We start from the raw sequence: 23,468 nt of genomic DNA, 5'->3' as shown, positions 1-23,468 counted from the left end.
AAAAAAAAAAAAAAAAGAAAGAAAGAAAGAAGGAGAGAGAGGGAGAGGTGACTGATCACATTAGCCACAGCATGCGGATAGATGCGTACAAAGAAAAACTATAAAGAATGGAAAATGAATCACAGTTAGAAGGACACCGTCTGCTTGATGTCCAGACGCGTCAGGGATAGGCGCTATAAAAATCCTGCAAACTATAGTAAGGCTAAAAATTACCATGTAACTAAATTACATTATGGCCTAATATTAAGTAAGAAATTTAGTATACCCATTTTTTTACAGTCTATGTATACCACACACTGGTGTCAAACTGTGCACAATTCCTTAAATTGAATTGTGTTTACCAAAGAAACAAACTCGTCAAACTCCGCCTAGTTTGTCTTTGCTACGGGATTGGATAAAACGGTTTCATTCCTCCTGCCCCTTCATTCACCACTCCTCATCCAAGGCAGTCCAATCCAACTATGTTTCTCTCATGAATATTAATTTAGTGGTGCTGACGTTGCTTTGTAGGCTTCCTGGAACGTTGGACCAGTTACGTAACATGTTTAATATTCATGAGTCACAAGCCTTTTTCATTCGTCTACTTTAGAACAGTCCTATTGGACGAAAGACAGGTTACGTAATTAATATGCATGAAGCTCACGCTACTCATGTGACGTGCTCTGAGCTGTCTGAAGTTGAAAACACTGTTCATGTTATTGCTTCCTCTTTGCAACGTGCGTGCTGCACTTCTAATGCAAATATATATATTTTTGTAGACTTTTTATTTGAATTATTAAACAAGATATTTTTGCCGAATCTTCTAATTTTCCTCAAGGACTGTTTACACTACCAGCTACCTTATACTGCTAGATTTAAGTGACAAGCGAGCCTTCAGTTTAAGGTGAGGCTAAGCTCCATGCATTTACGAATGAAACGTGAATTAAAACGGTCAGATCATTCCCTACGATCAAACACTATCGATTTTTGTTGTTTATGTACATCACGTGATTTTGCATGTTATGATATTGATGTGGTTACTACTTGTTTCCGTGAACTGCAGGCTTAGGAGGACGGTAAACAAGCGTATAATGGCGACTGAGATTGAAGCATGGACCACTGCTCCCCAAAACGATGGTACGAACATTAAACCTCTGAACTACTCATTTATGTATTCAGCCTGCATTTGGCTAAACAATGCATACGGTAGTTGGTCTTTTACGGTGTCGTTTTTGCAGACGATATGAGCTTTAGTTGCAGTCAGGTTCCACCATGTGCTCTGGCAGAAAGGCTTGTAGCATGTGTGGTATAAACTTCTAATTTCGGTAAAATCGGTGCATTATTGCATCAATACCAAGATTTCACTGGTTGTTAATGTGAGCGCATATAAGCAAGATAACTCTTTCATGCAAAACTTTTTGCGGATGAGCATTTTTTTTTCTTTCTTCTTCTTCTTATTTTTTTTTAAATAATGTCTCTCATACAAATAAAGTGGTCAAATACAATCAACATTTTTTTCCTGATATTTTATAAAAAATTAACTATCGTTCATAATGTGAACTCTACAGCTGGGTACCAAAACAGTTAACCACAACAAGCTAGCATGTACGATGGTAGCTAATGTTTATTGCTGCAAAATAAGCTTATGAACGAACCAATATGGAATGACCAATTGTGTCATTAGATACATTTATTTTCTAATTGCATCTATTTATATTTAATCTTGTATACGATAAAATCACTAAGCTTCTTTGTTAAGGAAAATTTGCTACAATATTAAACACTACGCCCCCTTGCTGAGATACCCGGATGTTTTTTTTGTTTTTCTTGCCACGAGAGTTTAAATTAGAATATTTTGTAGATTTTTTTCATAATTTGTTTTCGCGACTGTCTTTAATAAATACAGCGTCCAGATTATGATCCAGATCAGTGCTATAAAAGTACTGTTATTATAACTACGTGCCATGTTCATTGTTTTTAATTGCACACAAAACTTGGCTTCCATGAGTTTTTCTTATCTATGTCTTATCTATCTATCCAGTGTGTGATTATGTAATATTTATATAGATATATTGAAAAATATTGTGCATAAACTAAATTAAAATTGAATTAAAAATTAAAATGTTAAAAGTTTTGGAAATTGACCAATACAAAAACACACAAACTACTGACATTTTGTCACTAAGTCTATTTAAACTCTTGTAATATCACTTTTTTTGCCTTTTTAAATGCTCTTGAATTTAAATAAACACAAGTCAATTACACACATACATGATACAAGAGCTCACTTTTATGGTTGTTCACATTCAGTCAATTCCATTACTGGATTGGATCTATTAATTTGAATAACAAGCGAAGGCCTACATTATGATTCAGACACAGAGAACAAAAAAGTAAATAAATATTCTAATATGACACTTTACATTGTGGTTGCTAAAATGTGCACTTTCTAAATAATAATTTTCTTATTTTCTTTTTATTATTATTATTTACAAATAGTGATTGTGGTAGAAATTATTTACAAAAAGTACAACATAAGAATCCTTTCATTATTTTACACAAAAAAATTAAGCTTTTTCATAGCTTACTGTTTTTTTTTTATTATTATTATTTTATTATCCATGACTTGAAATGCTGCCAGAGTCCAAAATGTCTTTTCATACCTGCCAATAACAAGAGAAATTAAACAAATGTTTAATGCATATTTTTTTATTGATGTATATATTTTGTCCCTTTGATACTGTCATTATTTAGCTGTTTTTATCCCTTGCATATTAGCAGCAGACAGTAAAACATGAGTAAAACATTCATAAAAAAAAAAAAAAATTATGCAAGTAGAATATCACATGCCACCACATGCAGTTATGGAGGAAAACAAGCTGATTATAGCTGATAGACAATAAATGCACTTACCAATGATTACTAATTATTCATGAGTTTTTGATATCTAACTATAAGCAGTGTTGGGGGTAACGCATTACAAGTAACTTGAGTTACATAATCAGATTACTTTTTTCAAGTAACAAGAAAAGTAATGCATTACTTTTTCAATTTACAACAAAATATGTTACTTTTTCAAATAAGTAACGCAAGTTACTTTTTCACATTTATTGACTGTCAGCTCTCCTGTCCCAGAGGCAGTGTGTGTTGTGTAAACGTGTTGGTTATTGTAGTTGTAGACTAAATGTGAACAGGCATTTACTCATCTCACGTGTATGAAAACATTCAGTATTCCTCAAAATTAGTAAAAACAGTGAAATGCAAACTCTGAATTTTACTCAAACCTGTAATAATTAAACAAATATACTTTATGTATTTAATCTCACTTTATTAATGTCTTTGCTGCTAACCTTCAATGATCCAATTTAACCATTAATAATAAGCAATAATAATTAATAATAAGCAAAAATTACTTTAGATTAGATTTAGAAATAAGAGTGTTGAACTTCCTTCTCCTGTATCCTATTCTTCTTTAATCCAGAATGACAGCACATCTGCAAGGTTTGTTTGAGCTGCGTCCTCTACTGTACAGGCATAAATATGCATTTCCTTCAGCCTGAGGCTTATTCATTTTATTTTTGGTGTGAAAGGGCTTTAACATTTGCCAAAAACGTTTTTTTTTTCCTTTTTTTTTGTTAACAAACAAGCAAGCACAGCCCAGGTGAGAAGTAACGCAAAAGTAGTATAATGCATTACTTTTCATAAAAAGTAATTAAGTAATGTAATTAGTTACTTTTTTAGGGAGTAACGCAATATTGTAATGCATTACTTTTAAAAGTAACTTTCCCAAACAGTTTCTTCTAATTGATGTGGTTTTAATTTGATCAATAAATGGCTGATACATAAGAGCATTTCTATTGGAATGACACATCATATGTTATTGATTATGCCTGTATTATATATGCATTATATATTATGTATGTTAGAAGTGTGTCTTTGTTTAGCATGCAACAAACAAATTAGATATTATTGACCCCATACTAGGAATACCTACCAATTTTTAGATCCCTGTATGTGTTAAACAATCATAGTGCATAATATGTAAAGCACAGACTAGATTTGTACTACTGACTGTATGTGTTGTTTAAAGGTGGGTCTAATGTGCACCCCCAGAAGATGTCAGAGGTGAATAAGCCATAGTTGACAAAAATAGATAAGATGTTTTCCTTTTATCATGGCATATGTTCCTTATTGACAGTTAAACTGCTGGTTGAACACACCCAAAACACCTCCCATTCTCCTGCTTACTTAGTACTTAATACAAAAAAAAAAGAATCAACATAGGGTTGTTAGACTTGAGAGACTTGTGTGTTTTTTTTTTTTTTTTTTTTTTTGTGATGTAGTTCCCCTGTAGACCTCTGGTGGTCTAGTTTGTAACTTAAAACTTTACAGGACATACAACATTTTAAAGTAACACTTCTTATTTGGCCCTGCTGTGCCTATTTTGTGTTGCTGTTCCTTGCACTTATGCTGGTTTAAACACTGTAGTAACTACAATGTGGTTTCTTGTCTGACCGTAGCTAGTATTTAGGACTGGGAGTATTTATTACCATGAAGGCCACTCCTACTCCTACTTTCTGCTGTGAATGTGTACCCACCCCACCCATATAGACTGTACACTGCCATATGTAGTCAGGCTTGGCAAGAGCACCAGAAAGGCATCAGAATTAGCAACGTCAGCTTTTCTGCCTCCTTGTGCTGCTGCCCTCTTTTATCTCTTCATTTGTGTAGTCCGGTGAAAACAGAAAAAAAAATTGTTGGGTTTTACATCCTAATGTCGTTTCAAACCTAAATGCATTTTCATTCTGAGTCTATACTTTTATTAGCTTTGAGAACTTGACTTGAAAGTGCACTTTTATATTATGTGGAATCACTATTTACAGTATGAGAAATACTGCATCCCATTTCTCATTGGGATATACCATCACGTTATTAAATTGCACATTCATAACACATCATGTCCTTTATGCATCCCTTCTCAGTGTTAACATGTCATGATATGCACTTAAAAAAATGAAGCTATCCTTAAAGTCAGCAAAAAAAAAAGGAAAATTCTAAATCTATGTTGTTGATCTTATGAACAATGCTTCCATCTGAAACCAAGAGATTTCTCTCTAGTGACATGCTATACTTCTCTAGCCATTCAGTCCACTTAAACCCTGCTGCTTTCTTACAATCGACTGCGATCTGCCTTTATCTAATCAACAACCAATGGTAAGAATCAAATCCCTGCCCTGCATTTTTTTCCTTTCGATAATTCATTTCACTTGGATGTATGTCACTGTATGTAAGAAAAGATCTGTCACTACTTCCGTTTTATCGTGAATTTAATTTATTATTCTTTGTTTACCCATTCCTAAAGAAATAGTTCGCCCAAAAGTTTAAATTGTCATACTTGCTTTTATTTTTTTGAACATCAAATTAAACATCAATAAAACTTAAAATCTACCAAGTACTCTGAAGCCATACAATTGAACTGTGTGACTAACAGACCCAAATTTAATGTTATTCACTGAAAATCTTGAAGCATTAAGCGTTGTTGCAAATCTGTTGAGCATGTGAAAGCAATGGCCAGTCAGAGGTGTTGAAGTTGGTAGGAATCTTAATACCACTGGATTTTTGTTCAGCACTAGTTCACCACACTTGCACATGCTTTCATTATAACCATAAAAGTGTAAATGTGATGTAAATAAAAGATTTGTTGTGCGGTTTATACCGCTTCATTGATTTACAGTGATTTACGGCTTCAGTGCTCTTTGCTTGCTATCTGTAATAATCTGTTCAAAATAATTAAAAAAATATATTTTTACTGCTAAGTACACAATGCAAAGTTTCCTGAGTGAACCATATTTAAAATTGTGGTTGAATCCTAATTTTTCATGATTGACTTGATAACCAAAGCACGGGACAAAAAAAAAAAGTTAAATAGCAGTTACAGTGGTTTTTTGCTATAGGACCGGTATAGGTATAGAGAACCTTGACAGTATGACCCGTTGTTGTATGGAAAATAACTGTGTGAAGATTCTTCAAATTCTTTGTTCTTTAATGGTACAAAATTACATCATACGAGTTTAAAAAGACTTAAAGGGCAAGTAAAAAAATGACAATTAATTTTTGAGTGAACTATTCCTTGAATTTCAGTTACCTTGCTCTTCCATATTGTTGAGACAAGAAGCAGTGTATTGTTTAACATCTGCCACTCAGTTAATGACAATAATGTGTGTAGTTCCCCCCCCCCCCCCCCCCCCCCCACATTATTTTAAACACTAAGACTTCAAGAATTTTGGCTTACAGGTCCAGGGCTTGAAATTCAGCAAACAAAATATCTTGAGTTAAGATAGTTACATGCTTTTAGGGCTGAGAACTAGAACATTGTTTTTCAAGGTTTATCAGATGTGAGTATGAGACCTGACCAGGTGTGCGGGAAAGACAAACATTTCTGCATGATAAAATGAAAGCAGATTGATGATTAAAATGCTTGAGTTGATACATATATAATGTCACTTGAAAATGTCAATATTCTTAAGTTTTTGTAAATGTTTAGTTCTCTTACCCCTGTTTTCACAGATAAGGCCGAAGACTAGTCCTAGACTAAAATACATATTTGAGCTGTTTTAAATGAAAATTAAATTAAATTAAAATGTCAGTGCCATTGTTTTGTCTCATGATGCACAAAAGTAATGTTTTTTTTTTTTTTTTTTCTCTCTTCCTAAGGCATGTTTATAAAAGCTAAAATGTCCTAATTGAACTAAGGCCTAATCCTGGCTTAATCTAAACCTGTCTGTAAGACCAGGCCTTAAATTGGAATGCCTGATTGATGTTTAAAACATATATTTTTTGACACATTTAAATGGCAGATTGTGAATTTTCTTTTGGTTTTGCATTTTTCAGGAACCTTAATTGTATATGTACATTTAAAGGGTTAGTTCACCCAAAAATGAAAATAATGTCATTTATTACTCACCCTCATGTCGTCCTACACCCGTAAGACCTTAATTCATCTTCGGAACACAAATTAAGATATATTTCTGATTTAAATCCGATGGCTCAGTGAGGCCTGCATTCACAGCAATGACACTTCCCCTCTCAAGATCCATAAAGGTACTAAAAACAAATGTAAAACAGTTCTGGTGAGTTCAGTGGTTCTATCTTAATATTATAAAGCGACGAGAATACTGTTTGTGCACCAAAAAAACTAAATAACGACTTAATCTGTGTTCCGAAAATGAATTGAGGTCTTACGGGTGTAGAAAGACATGAGGGTGAATAATAAATGACATGATTTCCATTTTTGGGTGAACTAACCCTTTAAAGCAGTTTATAAAAAATGAAAATCAACAATAATCATAGTACACAATGCCAAGTATAAGATTAGTTGTCCATTCTGTTTGTGTCTGGTACAGGTGTGTTCTCGCTTGAGAAAGAGCAGGATGACTTGGATGGGTCTTATGGCAGTGAGGATCTGAATGAGTTGGAGGTGAATGGGAACTGGACCCCTCAGGAAAAGGCCCTGCATGAGGCCAGACTGAAAGCTAAGGCTAAGCGGCGCCTCCGTAAATCATCTTCCCGGGATTCCACTCGGGAATCACTTTCTGAATCAGTTTCAGGAGAGCTTTCTACCGATCCACACAGCCCCAAGGGTAAAAATGCTGTAAATGACCGAAAGTCACGGACCGGAAAAGGTCGAGGACTGCCCAAAAAAGGTGAAATTATGAAATATGAATTGTTCTTTAATTAATTGTTTTTCCAATATATCAATTAAAGGAAGATGGATACCAAATTTAGGTGTTAATATAAACTGCAAAGCAGGATCCATTTAGCCTCAAGTGACACAATCCCAATTTTGATAGTAACTTTAGTTATTTATGTGGTTCGCTGTATGACCAAAATTTTACATCACCGTTACAGTATTTATCATCATGATATAGCAAAATTATCCTCAAAATATTTTATTATATATTGGTGTTGAAATTCCTGTTGATTTTAAATTTTGATTTAAAAATTAAATTGATCTTAATTAATAATTACATTTCATAATTAATGGATCCAAACCAAAAAAATATATAAAATATATCTTAAGATATAATAGTCACCTCTTATGTTCTAGTGTCTATTGAATAAATGTTTTATATTTCAAAGTGCTTCCTCCCTACCTTTTGGGTTTGGCTTTCTTGTATCTGTTTTATACTGATTGCTCTTATGAATAGGTGGAGCGGGTGGTAAAGGTGTGTGGGGAGCAGCGGGTATGGTATATGAGGTGGAGGAACCTGACGTTAAGGACCCCAACTATGATGAATCTGCACAGGTAAGAGTACATCTACTATTTAGCTTTGCAGCCTGTACATGAAGAACTGCAACTGATCCAGAATGCTGCAGCAAGTCTTTGGGCTTTAATGAGCCGAAGAGAGCTCATGTCACACCTCTCTTCATAAACTTGCACCGGTTGCTGCTCACATTAAATTCCAGGCACTCATGTTTGCCTACAGAACAACCACTGGCTCTGCACCCTATACCTAAACTCACTACTTCAGACTTATGTGCCCCCCAGAAGCTTGCGTTCAGCAAGTGAACAGTGCCTTGTGGTGCCATCCCAAAGAGGCACAAAATCACTTTCACTGACCTTTACCTTGACTGTTCCAAGCTGGTGGAATGACCTGCGGAACTCAACCCAAGCTGTCTTTATCATTTTTAGGAAATGGCTGAAGATGCATTTTTTTGTCAACACTTAATACTTAAGACGCATTAATACTAACACTACTTTATATATCTATTAAAAAAACACCTTGCTACATGTACTGTGCTACCCTAACTGAGACTAGTCACAGCACTTGCATATTGTTGCCCTATTGTTGGTTTGATTGCTTCTGTTCTCCTCATTTGTAAGTTGCTTTGGATAAAATCGTCTGCTAAATGATTAAATGTAAGAATACTAGTACACTTCACACAATATTTTTCTTTTTTTATGGAAAATGAATGTTTAAAACACAGATTCACGGTGCCAGTCAACACATTTAGAATAGGTGTTAATAGTTTAAAGAGAAATTTCATCCAAAAATGAAAAATCTATCATCATTTACTCACCCTCATGTCATTGCTTATTTCTTACTTTCTTTTGTCTGCAAAACACAAGTTTCAAGTTTCAAAAAGGACATACAATGGTTTTATGTCCAGTAGTTTAATCCAAGGCCTCTGAAGTAATGTGATGATCTATTAATTCCGACAAGATTCTGAAGTGCGCGTCCACTGGACACTTTACTATCCACTGAGTCCATGGTACTGGATTTGTTAATGGCAGTGAAGTGGCGCGACCTGATGCCGTGAGCCACATGACTTTGACAACATGTCAGATGTAGTACGTCCGAATTTCATTCATACTATATAGAACATGCCTTTTTTAATGGTCGTGAAGTAAGTTTCAAACCAAATGTCGTACCTGATATACAGTATGTGATTTCGGACACAGCTCATTTATACAGAGCCCAAATAATATATGGTGATGTCAATAACATCATTCTTGTGTCATGACATTGACCACCAATGAAGTTTGATGTTTGGAATGGCATGAGGGTGAGTAAATAATGACAGGATTTAATTTTTTTTAACCAATCCTTTAAAAATCGTTCACTGGAAAGCCTTTTTCAAAGAGCCAGTGATTCAGTTGAGTTGTTCAGTTGAGTGGGATGTGAGCTAAAAGTGATTCTGGCAACCCTGCTGGTATTCATGCTGTTTGAAAACTGCTGTGATGTTAATCAGTGCACTGTATCGCCCAAGTGTTTTACAAACACAGATGGGCTGTAGCAATGACAGTTTACTGGAGAGATCTACAAGGGCAAATACATGATGAATTATTTAGAATTTATTTGATTGATTTGTTGTCCCTTTATGTTAAAGTTGTTTTTCCTAGTGTCAGACTCTTGTTTGTTTATCAGGGAGACACAGTATATGCCACAGTAGTACCGGAGCTAGACGAGAGAGAACTCGAGAAGACCATCAACCCCATTGTGCAGGAGTACTTTGAGCATGGAGACACCAAAGAGGTGGAGGTGAGCTATTGCTTATCACGAAGCCAGATGCCAAATAATAGAACCTTTGTTTCAGTAGTATTGGATGCAATGAGTGGGGAATTCCCATTCTTTGTAAAAACCATTAGAATAGTGTTTCTCATCCAGATAGCTGGGGCCCTGGATGAGAGTTCCCTAGTGGAAATTAAACTAAGCCTTAAAATAATATTGCTGCGACAATAAATCAATGCATCGCGGATTGAGAAATTCTGGATCGATTGAGATTTTCCGAATGCATTGCGATTCTCTCTCAAATCGATTCTGAGCTTAGTTTTTAACAGCAGATGGCACTGCATGCTTTAGAAACAGCCGTACTCTGATTGCTTCCAATTCCTTACACACACAACTTGAACCTTCACGCTTGAACCTAAAATAATCATTCATAAGGTTCGAAAAGGTTGATGCAAATTACAAGGGTGTTTACAGTTGACTGTTTACGTTAATTTCAAAACATTCTGAGATACAAGTACATTCTCAGACTCAGCCGAACGCTTTTTCAAGAACATTTAAACGTGTGGTTGAAAACTAGCTTGGAGCGCCGACTGCTGTTAAAAAACTAAGCTCAGAATCGATTTGAGAGAGAATCGTGATTCAATCTCAGAATCTATCCAGAATCATTTAGCGATTTGTGATACATCAATTTATTGTCCTAGCCCTATAAAATAAGATGAAACGGTAAAATCTAAATAAAGATATTTCTTATTTTTAATTTAACCCCTGTTCACACTGATAATGATCAAAAATGTTTGATCTCTGAATTTGACCTCTAAATGTTTTTTTTTTTTTGTATAATAAATTTTCTACAGTCAGGGCCACAGTCCTGTAGAGTTTAGTTCCAGACCTGTTCCAAAACACATACCTGGGCTGCATCCAAAATTGCATACTCTCTTGAGTAGGTACTTACTTGGAATAAGTATTTACTTCACAACCACTAAAAACGTATGTTCTGTATAGGGCTTGGCATTAACTTTTTTGCTCACCAGCCACTTTGGTTAGGTGTTATCCAAAGTTACTTGCCACAGCATTTTCAGTGGCCACAATTTTGACATCAATGCCATGGGGAAAAACTGCCATAGATATTTTAAATATAATCTCATAATTTCGCAGCAGGTATTTTAGGCTGTTGTCACTTTAAGACCTGACGCACGGATCCATTATACTGTTATACATGCGTGTTTACATTCACTTAAAGTCCCCCTGTAGTCAATTTCATCCCTTAAAACTTCACATTTATTTATATGGCATTTTATTCAATAGATTAAATTAAAAGCAAGCAGCTTTACAGTATCAAACATGGAAAAACTCAGTTTCAGTGCCTCATTTAATCAGAAGCACAACTTAATTTTGTACTATAAAGCGGCTATCCAGCATTTTCATGTTTTCACCCACGGAGATCTTACCTTGATGGACTCAACAGATCAAATGAGCCAGAGAAATGTTCCACATGAAAGAAGGCGGAACCTCTGTGCACACCTGCTATTCCATTATCATCACGGACCAGTGGTATTTTGCAGCTGGAGCGAACTTTTCTGGAGAGTTGGCTTTGGCAAGCTGTTTCGGACACAAAACCAACTTCAATTTTGTTTGAGGTATATCGAGGCCTTAACTCTACACCCTGGCTTCATTTAGTATACACGGATCTATGAATGTGCTAATTAGCCCCGCCTCTACTCACTAGCATGAGCTCAGAGATCCACTCTGTCAATTTACTGAGGTAAACGCTGCACAATGGTATTGCTTTTTACAATGTCGAACACATAACTGTAATTAATATGATTAGCCTTTTTCTTGACTGCTTTATCAAACATCTAATAATGTGTTCCCATTCAGGAGTCAGACAGCTGTCTTCTAAAGATCAGTATCCTTAGAAACGCTTTGAACAACTTAGAGCGTCAGTGGAGAAAGGCAAATAGTTCATAATAACATCGTAATATACATCATACAAATGCCATATTGCTAAATCTACACAATTTTTCATATCAACAGAAAAATATACTGGGATAACCTTCTCTTGAGACTCCCCTGCTCCAGATCAGTCATAGTTAATGATATGCTAAAGCCCGCTGATACATTGACATGATTGGTTACAAGGCAGTTTGTGACGTCACAAACACCAGCAATTTCAAACTGTGTTTTTGAACTGACTTTAGATCACTGCAGTTTTAAAGAGAAAATACTCTGCAATGGTGTTGACTTATGAATCCGCACATAGTTTGTCTTAGAGCATATTAAAAACACCACATAGACATAAACAGCATTAAAAAGATGATTTTCTTTAAAACCCGGCAAGACCGATATTTTGTCATTATCTTTTGTGTTTTTGATTGTTTAAGCACAATATAAGCATATAAAAAGAACTCAATTTAGTACGAGCCCGTACTACAAGGTGGATTATGCTCACACACTTTGGGTGTGAGCACACATTCTGCGGGAATGAGTAAAATTATGCACAATACCGTCCCACACCAAAAATTAAGCCCTGTAACACCAATAATATTCATTCGAAGCAAATTGATCGAGTGAGTGAGGGGAGGCAGGTTTGCGTGTCAACTCTCTGTCAGAGAGATGAGAGAGCGAGAAAGCACAGCTGGTATTGTGTATCTGTTCTGTAGAAAATGAGTATTGGAAGTGCTATTTCAGTATCGATATGAATTGAAAAATCTATATTTTTTTATAACACTACATTGCACATAGTTTTTTATTTCAGATGCCTTTTTAAAAGACTACAATTATAAAATGTGTAGCCTATATTATATATAAAATTCAACCGGCCAAAGTGGCTAGTAGGAGTGACTGCATTACATGCTACTGCTGAAATCCACCTGCATTTGGCGGGTTGGTGGGTGTTAATGGCAAGCCCTGGTTCTGTATAGTATGAGTGTGTGTAGTATGAATGTAATCTGAATGTACTATATTCACCATGTTGTCATTTATTATGTGACCTACCAGCGTTAGTTACTGTCGCTTCACTGCCAAATCCTCTCCTGTGGCCTCATGGGATAGTACTACTTTTGTCACATATTGTTTTTTGCCTACAATATAGTAGGGAAGTATATGATTTATGATGCAGCCCTGTAGTTTTCAAATAAGCGTGAAGGACATGATTAGTTCTTTCAGTTTGGGCTGTTTTTGCTGTAATTCACCCCCTTAACAATTGTATTTTTCTTTGAAGATCCAGGGTTCTTTCGGACAACGAGGATATGAGGAAGCCTAAATTTAAATGTGATTTAAGATGGAAAAGTTATGTACATTTTCTTGGTAACACTTTACACTAAGGTCTCATTTGTTAACATTAGTTCATGTTAGTTAATACATTAACTAATAATGAGCAATACATTTGTTACAGTATTTAGTAATCTTTGTTAATAAAAATCCAGCTCTTCATTGTTTGTTCATGTTAGTTCACAGTGCATTAACTAACGTTAACAAATACAACATTTGATTTTAATAATGTATTAGTAAATGTTGAAATTAATATTAACTAAGATTAATAAATGCTGTTGAAGTATTGTTCATTCTTAGTTCATGTTAACTAATGTAGTTCATTAATGTTAACTAATGAAACCTTTATTGTAAAGTGTTACCAAAATCTTTATACTCCATTGACTTTTTTTTTTTTTTGTAATTACAAATAATTGTGAATAAAAAATATTTTTAAAAATCCTTATCTTAATCCTTATCCAGTAAATCACAAATGATGAACAAAAAAATCAGTTTGTTAAAAAGTGATCATTCATCTCTTACGACGTCTGTAATCCTGAAATTTTATTTACAGAACTAGGACTTTAAATTTTGACAGGGGGCCTTGAAGTAAAAAAGGTTAAGATCCACTGCATTAGAGCATCATACTTGGTCTAATATACAGTATTCTAATTAGTCCTCAGAATGGAAACTAGTTAAAGAAATAGTTTAGCCACAAATGAAAATTATCCTATTTACTCACTCTCAAGCCATCCTAGTTGTATATGACTTTCTTCTTTCAGTTGAGAGTTATCAGAATTATAATTAATAAATAATATTCTGGCTCTTCCCAGCTTTGTAATGGCACTAAATAGTGCACAAGTTTTTGAAGCACTAAAAACCGCACCCATCAATCCATATGACAAAAAAATCCATATGACTCCATTGGTTAATAAGTGTCTTTTGAAGTGAAGCGATGCATTTTTGTAAGAAAAATAAAAGTTTGTAAACTTTATAAACAATAATCACTGCCTTCCGGCAGCGGCTGTACACATGTTCACAAGAGAGTTGAGTTCTGTTTATTTTCCTTCTTTTCATTTTTGGGTTAACTCTTCCTTTAATTCACCTCCTAGTAGCTTTCTACAGTCTTTGTAAGTTGTTGATCTAGACTTTCATCTCTGCTTCCTCCTTTGTCTGGTAGATGCTTCTCAAAGAGCTGAACTTGGGCCATAACAGATATGAGTTCTCCTCTTTGGCCGTGTCTCTGTCTCTGGAAGGCAAGGCCAGCCACAGGGAGCTCACATCACGTCTTCTCTCGGACTTGTCTGGAAAGGTGCTCTCTGAGAGGGACATGTCACGTGCATTTGACAAAATTCTTAAAGAACTGCCAGACCTCATCCTGGATACACCGGAGGCCCCACAGGTAAGGGAGAAATGTCATGTGACATAATGAAAAATGCCATAAAAAGGATAATATTATTAAAATAGTTCACTCAAAAAATGAATATTCTGTTTTGATTTATTCATCCTCATATTGTTCCAAACCTGTATGAGCACTTTCTCTATATTGCCTGGTTCCTTTTCTTCAGATGCTTGGTCAATTTATTGCACGAGCCATTGCTGACCACGCTTTACCCATGAGTTTCCTTGACTGTTACAAAGGCAAGGTGGATTGTGACCATGCCAGGTGAGCTTGATGTGACAGTCTTGGGATATTGACAAAGGCTACTAGCCGAAACGTTGGTAAAATGAGTGTGCAGTTGTTTTCCTTTTACTAGTCTTGGGATATTCACCAGCAGTCTTATGTCCAGATTAAGTATTCTGTTACTCTGTACATAAGCTCTGCATAAAATTTAGGTTTTCATTGCATCACAAATCAGATGTAATTAATGTGAAAAGTGTCAAATGGAGCACTTAAAGGGATAGTTCACCCAAAAATGAAAATTTGATGTTTATCTGCTTACCCCCAGTGCATCCAAGATGTAGGTGTCTTTGTTTCTTCAGTAGAACACAAATGATGATTTTTAACTGCAACCGCTGCTGTCTGTCAGTCAAATAATGGAAGTGAATGGGAACTTCTACTATAAGAGTAAATAAAACTTGCTTAGACAAATCCAAATTAAACCCTGCGGCTCATGACGACACATTGATGTCCTAAGACACGAAACGATCGGTTTTTGCGAGAAACCGAACAGTATTTATATTGTTTTTTACCTCTAAAACACCACTATGTCCAACTGCGTTCAGCACTCGTTTAGTGAGGTCTGATCGCGCTCTGGCAACAGTGATGTCTTGTACATATACAAGAGGTTTAATTTGGATTTGTCTAAGCAAGTTTTATTTACTCTTATAAAAGAAATTCCCATTGACCCACATTATAAGACTGACAGACAGCAACGGTTGGAGTTAAAAATCATCATTTGTGTTCTCCTGAAGAACACAACATCACCTACATCTTGGATGCACTGGGGGTAAGCGGATAAACATTAAATTTTAATTTTTGGGTGAACTATCCCTTTAAGGTTTCAAGGTTTTGAAGAACATTTTTAGTTAGATTCAGGGAGTCACGATGAGAATAGGATTTTGGGTCAGAGTGGGAATTGGGGTGGGAATTGACCACCTGCCACCAGCCAAATGCGAATACAAATGCGCCATTCACAAAAAATGCTTTTGCTTTATAACAATGATGCATGCTTGTAGAAGCAACATTTCATTATCTTGTAGCACAGATGGAAAGAAGCGCATTCCAATAAGAGTGAACCTGCAAGCAGCCTATTCCACTAGAGCTACTAGTTGACTATTCACTCAAGCAGTTTTGTACATTTTATGAATGGCGTGCATTTCAAATTAAAAAGTTAAAATGGCTACTATAAGGTAAAATTGGTAAAATTGTGCTTTCACCAGTGACTATAGTAGCTTGTGGGCAATTAAGGTAATTTCCCACCCTACATGCCCAGGTCCCAGACTGAATATGCAGTTCATTTTTTCTAATATGTGATGTCATTCTTTTTTTAAAATATATTTTCTGTGATTTCTGCTTTTGACCCGCTGACATGCTATTCTCATGTTTGTGTGTTCATGCCTTTATTACTGTTAGAGCTGCCCTAGACAGAGCAGCAGTTCTACTCTCCATGAAGAGGGAAATCATGCGACTTGATAATGTATGGGGAGTTGGTGGCGGCCAGAGGCCTGTCAGACATCTCATCAAAGAGGTAAAGTCATTACCGAGGATGGTCCTAATTAGTGCTGTCAATCGATTAACATTTTTAATCGGATTAATCACACTTTTGTTGTGTGGTTAAGTGCACCATTATCGTGAAATTAAGCATATGCCATTTTGTTATAATTTTCTAGTAAACAATTAGTTTGTATTTTCTGCAAGCTTCATGGACCCTTGGAGACACCAAATAACCAAAAGATATAAGGAGTCCATATTATTCTATTATATAATAAATTTATGCACACCAAAGCACCCATGAAAAAAAAAAATGTACAGAATTCAGTGAATAGTATGTATACAGAACAACAACAAAGAGATTTGACTTGTTTTTTTTTTTTGACTGCAAAAACCCATTACTAAAAACAAATTACTAAACACAGCAACATATACAACAAATAAAACATTATTCTGAGTGTGTGTGGAAAAAATATGAATACTGTACTGAAATGTGTCTGTACATATTATAGTGTGCGATCAGTGATCGAGAGTGCGCACATACATGATTGGTTGTTTGTGCATCAATATAACATCAATATATTTGATTACTGGATCACTGAACACTTTCCCAGAGTTTAACAGCTTAAAATGATCTGAGTCTGATCACAATGAGAGAAGCAGAATTGGGTTAAAGGGTTGGAATGGAAATTTCCTCTTACCAGGGTTACAGGTGCTTGTAGATGGCCAGTGAGAGTGTGATAAACTCCCGACTTCTAAGATCTTTTAACTGCATGATGTAAATTACATTAATGATGCAGCTTCACGTACTTTTGTAATTTTTTTTTCTGTTAATTGCGTTAAATTACATTAATGTGTTAAAGAGTTTGAAATTAATTGCATACGTTAACGCTGACAGCACTAGTCCTAATGTATGGACTCTCCTGTGATCAGCCAATCATTAATTCAAGTGCTTTTAAAACAATCAAGCACAATAAGACACAAAAGAGAACTAAATTCAGCACTTGCGTGCTGTCTGTGAAAGGTACGCACAGAAAGCCACTTCTTAGATAGCGTGCCAGTACTGATTTGAATTGTCTTTTGTGTCTTATCACACTTGAATGAACAAAAACATGAACGAAAATGCACAAAATTATGTCAAAATGCCAGTATTAGGAGAGATTCAAGATGAGAATGAACATTCACAAAGAAAAAATTTTTGGCCAAAAAATAGTTCAGTGCTGACCCAAAAGAACACATGTGAAAGAACAGAATCGAATGTACTTGGCATATCACAAGCCATTTGGACATTGTAACACGCTGAAGTTGGAAACTTTGCTGCTTATTGTGCCTATTTGCCACATTGAGGACACATTTGTCTCGGTGCAAAGGAGAGTTTCCAAGATGAGAATGTACATACAAAAGCATTAGTAACTGATTAGCATGCTAAGCTAGTGTATTAGCCATTAACAAAGTTTACCTGATAGCTAAAGAGCCACATTAGAAAAATGGTAATTTAACTAATGGTTAGCATACTAAGCTAAAATAGCATAAGACAAAAAATACAAACCCCTTCTGTAAATTCAGAATGTTGTTTCTATGTAACAGTAGCAAATATCAATCATCTATTTGGTCATTTCCATGCGGCTCTGTCCAAAGATCATCTGAGCCGATTTTGGACAAAGTTGAACAAGATTTGTTGTAGGAGCTGACTAAAAATTACAGAAAATGACAAATTGGATATTGTTGGAATCAGGCAATCAGCATAACCCATGGAATATAATGACACAAAGTGAAAGTGACATGTGAAGGCCAGGTATGGTAACCCATACTCAGAATCTGTCCCCTGCATTTAACCCATTCAGTTAGTGCACACACATAAGGAGTAGTGAGCAGTGAACACATACACACTGCAAACTGTGGACACACACCCGGAGCAGTGGGCAGCCATTTTGCTGTGGTGCCGGGGGTTAGGTGCCTTGCTCAAGGGCACCTCGGTCATTTCCTGTCAGTATTGAGACTCGAACCCGCAACCTTCAGGTTACTAGTCTGACTCGATAACCTCTATGTAGTGCTGAGTAGTAACTGATTGCATGTAATCTGGATTATGTAATTAGATTCCAAAAATGACGTACTTGTAATTAGATTATATTACATTTTAAAATGCCCGTAATCAGACTACAGTTACTTTTTATTGATTACGTATTATTTACACAATGGCAGGAAATCATTCATAATTTATTGATTCTCTGCAATTCTTCCTTTTCTCTCCATAACTACTACTTTTTTTTTAAAGCTTATCGCTTATATACATTTAGAAGGTCTTCTAGTTTTGTGAAACTGCACACACAGACCAGCCACTAGTCAGGTGGCTATAATTAAATTTTTCCTTCACGAACACCAGTTTGGGAAACCCTGATGGAATGGAATGTTTAATACACTTCATGTTGTTGTTGATAAAGAATGGAATATATTTTCTTTCGCTTTGTATTTTTACATCAGTATGGTATAATATCCTGTTCAATTCAATGTGATAAACAAGTTAGGTCAAAAGTAATATAAAAGTATTCAAAAAGTAGTCAGATTATATTACCTTAAATGTGTAATGTAATGGATTACATTACAAAATTTTTGTCATGTAATTTGGAATCAGTAACGGACTATAATTTGTAAGTAATCTACCCAGCACTGCCTTTAGGCCACGACTGCCCAAAGACAATATAGTCAAAAGTTTTGGTAAAAACACTGAACACTTGGTGATGCTATTTTTAAACTTCTTAGGCACAAAACATGTAAATGAAGTTCATCCTACACCATATTTGCCATTTATATATTATGTTGATGTTTGTTTTACAGATGAACCTGTTGCTAAAGGAGTACCTGGTGTCAGGTGAGCTCACTGAAGCTGAGCACTGTCTGCGAGATCTAGAAGTGCCACACTTCCATCATGAACTAGTCTATGAGGTATGGATGAACATTTCACATACAGAAATAGTCATTATATTGAATGCACAAAAATTGTCATGTAAATTTTTTAATTTTTTGAAGTGTAAATAGCACTGACAGTGTCATATCTGAAGATTATAGGTCTCACCTTGGGCCAGTACATTTTCAACAAAAGCATATATTATTAAAATAGATGTTTTTATATTTGATGATAAAATACACAAAGCTTTTCTTGCTTTCTCACCTGTTTTTCTGGTTGATGTAGGCTGTGGTTATGGTACTAGAGTCTACAGGCGACACAGCCATACAGATGATGGTCAAACTCCTCAAGGCGTTCTGGCAAACTGGCTTAATCACTCTGGACCAGATGAACAGGGTTTGTACAAAATTTACATAGTTTTTTTTGTTTTGTTTTTTTAGTATTATGTAGCTATTTTACACTGTTACCATTTAGCTGAAAATTATCAGAACATTCTACCATTATTCTTCTGGCAATTTCAGATCTTAATGATTGTTTATAATTGTTAGTATTTTAATTATTACTTAACAGATGGTAGTGTTTAAAATGGTATGTTATGCTATTTGAAATTCAATATAACTTTGATAGATGAAACTCACTGACAGACAGATGTTAGCATTTGCTTTAAAATCCTTGTGTGCAATCCCTCACTGCCCTTATCTGGAAAACTTTCAGATACTTAAAGTAGGCATGAAATGGAAGTTCCTTTTTTCCTTTTTGTGATATATATCCAAGTGAAATATCTTCTTGCCCTCGCACTAAAAAATGTCACAGAGAAGAGTAGAGATGTTGCTACAAGTAGAAGTTATTTTGGTTTTAACTTTACAAAGGCTCATGAATTTAAAAAAAAAAAATAATAATGTTAACACTTTATAAAGATTAACATTATCTAAGATTAATAAATGGTGTGGGAGTATTGTTCATTTTTAGTTTATGTTTACTTATGTAGTTAACTAACCTTATTGTAAAGTGCAATATTCAATTTTTTTTTTTTAAAAAAAAGGAAATGTTAATGTTGATTTTATACACTTCAAAGCACTCAGATACTGAAAGCAGTTTTGGTTATTGCTTGTAATGTTTTTCTTTGTTACAAATTACCTTGTATTTGCTTGTATGTTTTAAAGCTGTATTACTTAATAATGAACTTAACATACTTTGTACTTATATGTGTATTAAAAAATAAAATTCACAAATAAAATTGATATTAAAAGTTGGTAAACTCATTAATAGAAAAAAGTATCATTTTAGAATCCGATTGTGATTCCTAGAATCTGAAACAGATTTGAACGGACTGTGAGGTGCCTAAAGTTTCTCACCTCTACTACGATAGTGGATGGTGATTTATTCTAACCACTTACCTACTGCCTTTTCTGTAGTCTTTTTCCAGTCATTGGAAAATGTGCGCCTGTCAATCTTTAGACCGTGCTTGTGTTCAAAACAGTTTGCTTGTAATGTCAGCAGAAGTTACTCAGCAAAGCTTGCGTATTGACATCCAGCTTGACCTGGTAATTTGAAGGTTGCAGGTTCAAACCCTGCAGAGGTCTGAGAGCCATTGTTATGCTTATGAGCAAGGGACATAAACCCACATAGCACAAAGGTATCCCTGTAGTATTATTTTCTTCATTTATTTGTTCATTTTCCATATTTTTTAAAAATCTGGCATTAAACTTACATTTTTAGCTCAGAACAATGATTTTTCAAATCAATAATTGAATTCCACATAATTCAATAATTTGGATCTGACTAGGTTAAATATGGAATTGCTTCGACACGGTTGGCATCATTTTCCGTACCGTGACCCTAGTTGTTTGTGAGAGAATTAATGGGTTTGTGTGTTATACACAGGGCTTCCAGCGTGTATACGACGAGCTGCCAGAGATTAACCTGGATGTGCCTCATGCACACTCCATTATGGAAACCTTTGTGGACCTTTGTTACCAGGAGTCAGTCATCACTAAGCAGCTGAGGGATTTCTGTCCAACCAGGTCAGAGACTTCCAGAGGGCTTCCATCTTGCCTGTTTACTGATGTTCTGTCGAGGATAAGAATTTTAAATTTGTTACTGTCTGATATAATATAATGGTAATTCTCTTCCTGTAAACACTACAATTATAACAGATGTATTCCTGTGGCCAACAGGGGGCGTAAGCGGTTTGTGAGTGAGGGTGACGGAGGGATTGTGAAAAGCTAGAAGAATCAGGAGAGCTCCAGCAGGACCCTGATGATTAGCAGGCTGGGATCTCCTGCACTTCCCTGGGAAACTGTCCTCACTGTCTTCATTGCTCATCTTCCGAGTACACAGAAATATTCAGCCTCAGAAAGGATATCATCACGTAGAAATGTGACAACTGAGAAATGCTATTCTCTCCTCTATTACAGGCTTTGTTTCATTTGTTTGTGAATTTATGTGTTTGTATGCAGCGTAAATGCAGCAGTGAAAAAAAGAAGTGAGGGGAAATCAGCAGCTTCAGATGGTCATGAAATACAGTTTGGGTTGAGGCAGTCATTTTGCTTTATCTTTTTCAGCTTAAGTTGTTTTTCTGTTATTGTTGTTCACAAGTGTTCACTTGTTGGTGTTCACAATGATCTCCCAATGTTTTTTTGTTTTTTGTTTTTTGTTTTTTGCAATGTAATGCATAAAATATTAAGCACTTAAATTAAGGTATTAAAAGAATTTGTGCTATTCAAATGAAGTGCTTAATCAAACTGTTGGGCTAAAATACAAAATTTTATGAAGCGATTTGGGTCACTTCTAATGGTTTTCATTTTATGGCATGCTTATCTTCAAATTTATCTTAATGTATAAAGAAACCATTTGTTTACAGATTCACAAGGATCTGGGAGATTTCTTGGTTAACTGCATACAGACTTTTTTTCTGTTGGTTTCTCGATGCTTATTCATGGTTTATGCTAAATGCATGTCAAGAAATTCTTATTCTTATGTTTCTGATTAGTTTTGACATCAGGAAGGGCCTTTTTAAGTTTTAGCTGCCAAAGAATGGAGGAGAAAGCATCATCACCTCTCAGTCAGGCTGATGCCTGTGAGACCTCGATCTCCCATTTTCATAGCAGCCTAAAGTTTTGTACCCTTGTTTGATGGTGAAGTTCAGAACAATCCTTTTCATTCTTAGTCCTTGGATTTATTTGGACAAAGAGAAGCCAACCGAGCTAACAATTGATGAAAATATCTTTATCATTTTTGTAGTGGTAAACTTTTCAGCAAATTACCACCTGTTTCAATCAATATTTGTGGTCTCAATTATAATATGATGGGAGGAAATTACTAAATATAACAAAGTACTTTTGTAAGATCAGTCTTTGTATCTGCTTGTTCATGGGACACTTTTTCAAAGCAAAAAAAAAAACATTTTGTCAACCAGCAGTCCCAGCGTTAAATACATTTTGACACTAATTATTTCAATAAAATTCATAATGCTCATTCATATTTCTTTGTGTGAGTTTTACACTTTTTTTTTTTTTGTCATTGTAGAGATGTCAAAATACAGTACTGATTTGAAACTTGGAGATAAATTATGTTGTAACATGAAACTAGTGATAAAATAACTTATCTACTAATATTATACACTACCATTCAAACGTTTAGGGCTGGTAAAGATTTTAAAATGTTATTTGAAAGAAGTCTTATAGCTCACCAAGACTGTATTTATTTGATCCAAAATGAGCAGTAATATTGTGAAATATTATTACAATTTAAAATAACCATTTTCTATTTTAATGTATTTTAAAATGCCAATGTAAAGCTGAGTTTTCAGCAGCCGTTACTCCAGTCTTCAGTGTTGCACATACTTCAGCAGTGCTCATTAGATAACATACAAACTAATACGTTACCAAAAACAAATTACATGATGAAAATTAGTAATTAGATTATTAATAATAATCGAGTAGAATATTGATATAAGAATGCAAAAGAGAAAAAAAAAAAATTCCACTCAACGTGCATTAAACATTTGTCTTTCTCAAACTGGGGTTTGTGCAGGATCTGCAAGAGGTTCATAAATCGACGAAAGGCTTAATTTAGCTTAAAATTAATTAATTAAATTACTTGTTTATGCTGCTGTGTGGCCCCTCAATTTTCCAGGTATAGCTGCCTAACTTGTGGCCGCTCTTGT

General features: G+C 35.1%; 1 protein-coding gene across 1 annotated transcript; it reads left to right on the top strand.

The window, feature by feature from the left end:
• Nucleotides 1-645: 645 nt before the first annotated feature.
• On the top strand, nucleotides 646-22,783 carry pdcd4a (programmed cell death 4a). The gene is made up of 12 exons (XM_048197253.1): nucleotides 646-883; nucleotides 1,043-1,116; nucleotides 7,383-7,682; nucleotides 8,187-8,284; nucleotides 9,909-10,022; nucleotides 14,422-14,643; nucleotides 14,810-14,907; nucleotides 16,318-16,432; nucleotides 19,231-19,338; nucleotides 19,586-19,696; nucleotides 21,185-21,324; nucleotides 21,478-22,783. The coding sequence occupies exons 2-12, from the start codon at nucleotides 1,071-1,073 to the stop codon at nucleotides 21,527-21,529; spliced, it is 1,404 nt and encodes a 467-aa protein (XP_048053210.1). The 5' UTR covers nucleotides 646-883; nucleotides 1,043-1,070; the 3' UTR covers nucleotides 21,530-22,783.
• The last annotated feature ends 685 nt before the right edge of the window (nucleotides 22,784-23,468 follow it).

This window comes from Megalobrama amblycephala, linkage group LG7 (genome assembly GCF_018812025.1).
Source record: "Megalobrama amblycephala isolate DHTTF-2021 linkage group LG7, ASM1881202v1, whole genome shotgun sequence".
Taxonomy (NCBI): Eukaryota; Metazoa; Chordata; class Actinopteri; order Cypriniformes; family Xenocyprididae; genus Megalobrama; species Megalobrama amblycephala.
Note: the sequence above shows the minus strand (reverse complement) of the source record. Positions and strands in the feature narration are given on the sequence as shown.

Excerpts from the sequence above, each read along its gene's own strand:
- pdcd4a (XM_048197253.1), top strand. The coding sequence starts at position 1,071 with ATGGCGACTGAGATTGAAGCATGGACCACTGCTCCCCAAAACGATG. Across the intron at positions 8,285-9,908 it reads ACTATGATGAATCTGCACAG|GGAGACACAGTATATGCCAC; the intron begins GTAAGAGTACAT and ends TTTGTTTATCAG. Across the intron at positions 14,644-14,809 it reads ATACACCGGAGGCCCCACAG|ATGCTTGGTCAATTTATTGC; the intron begins GTAAGGGAGAAA and ends CCTTTTCTTCAG.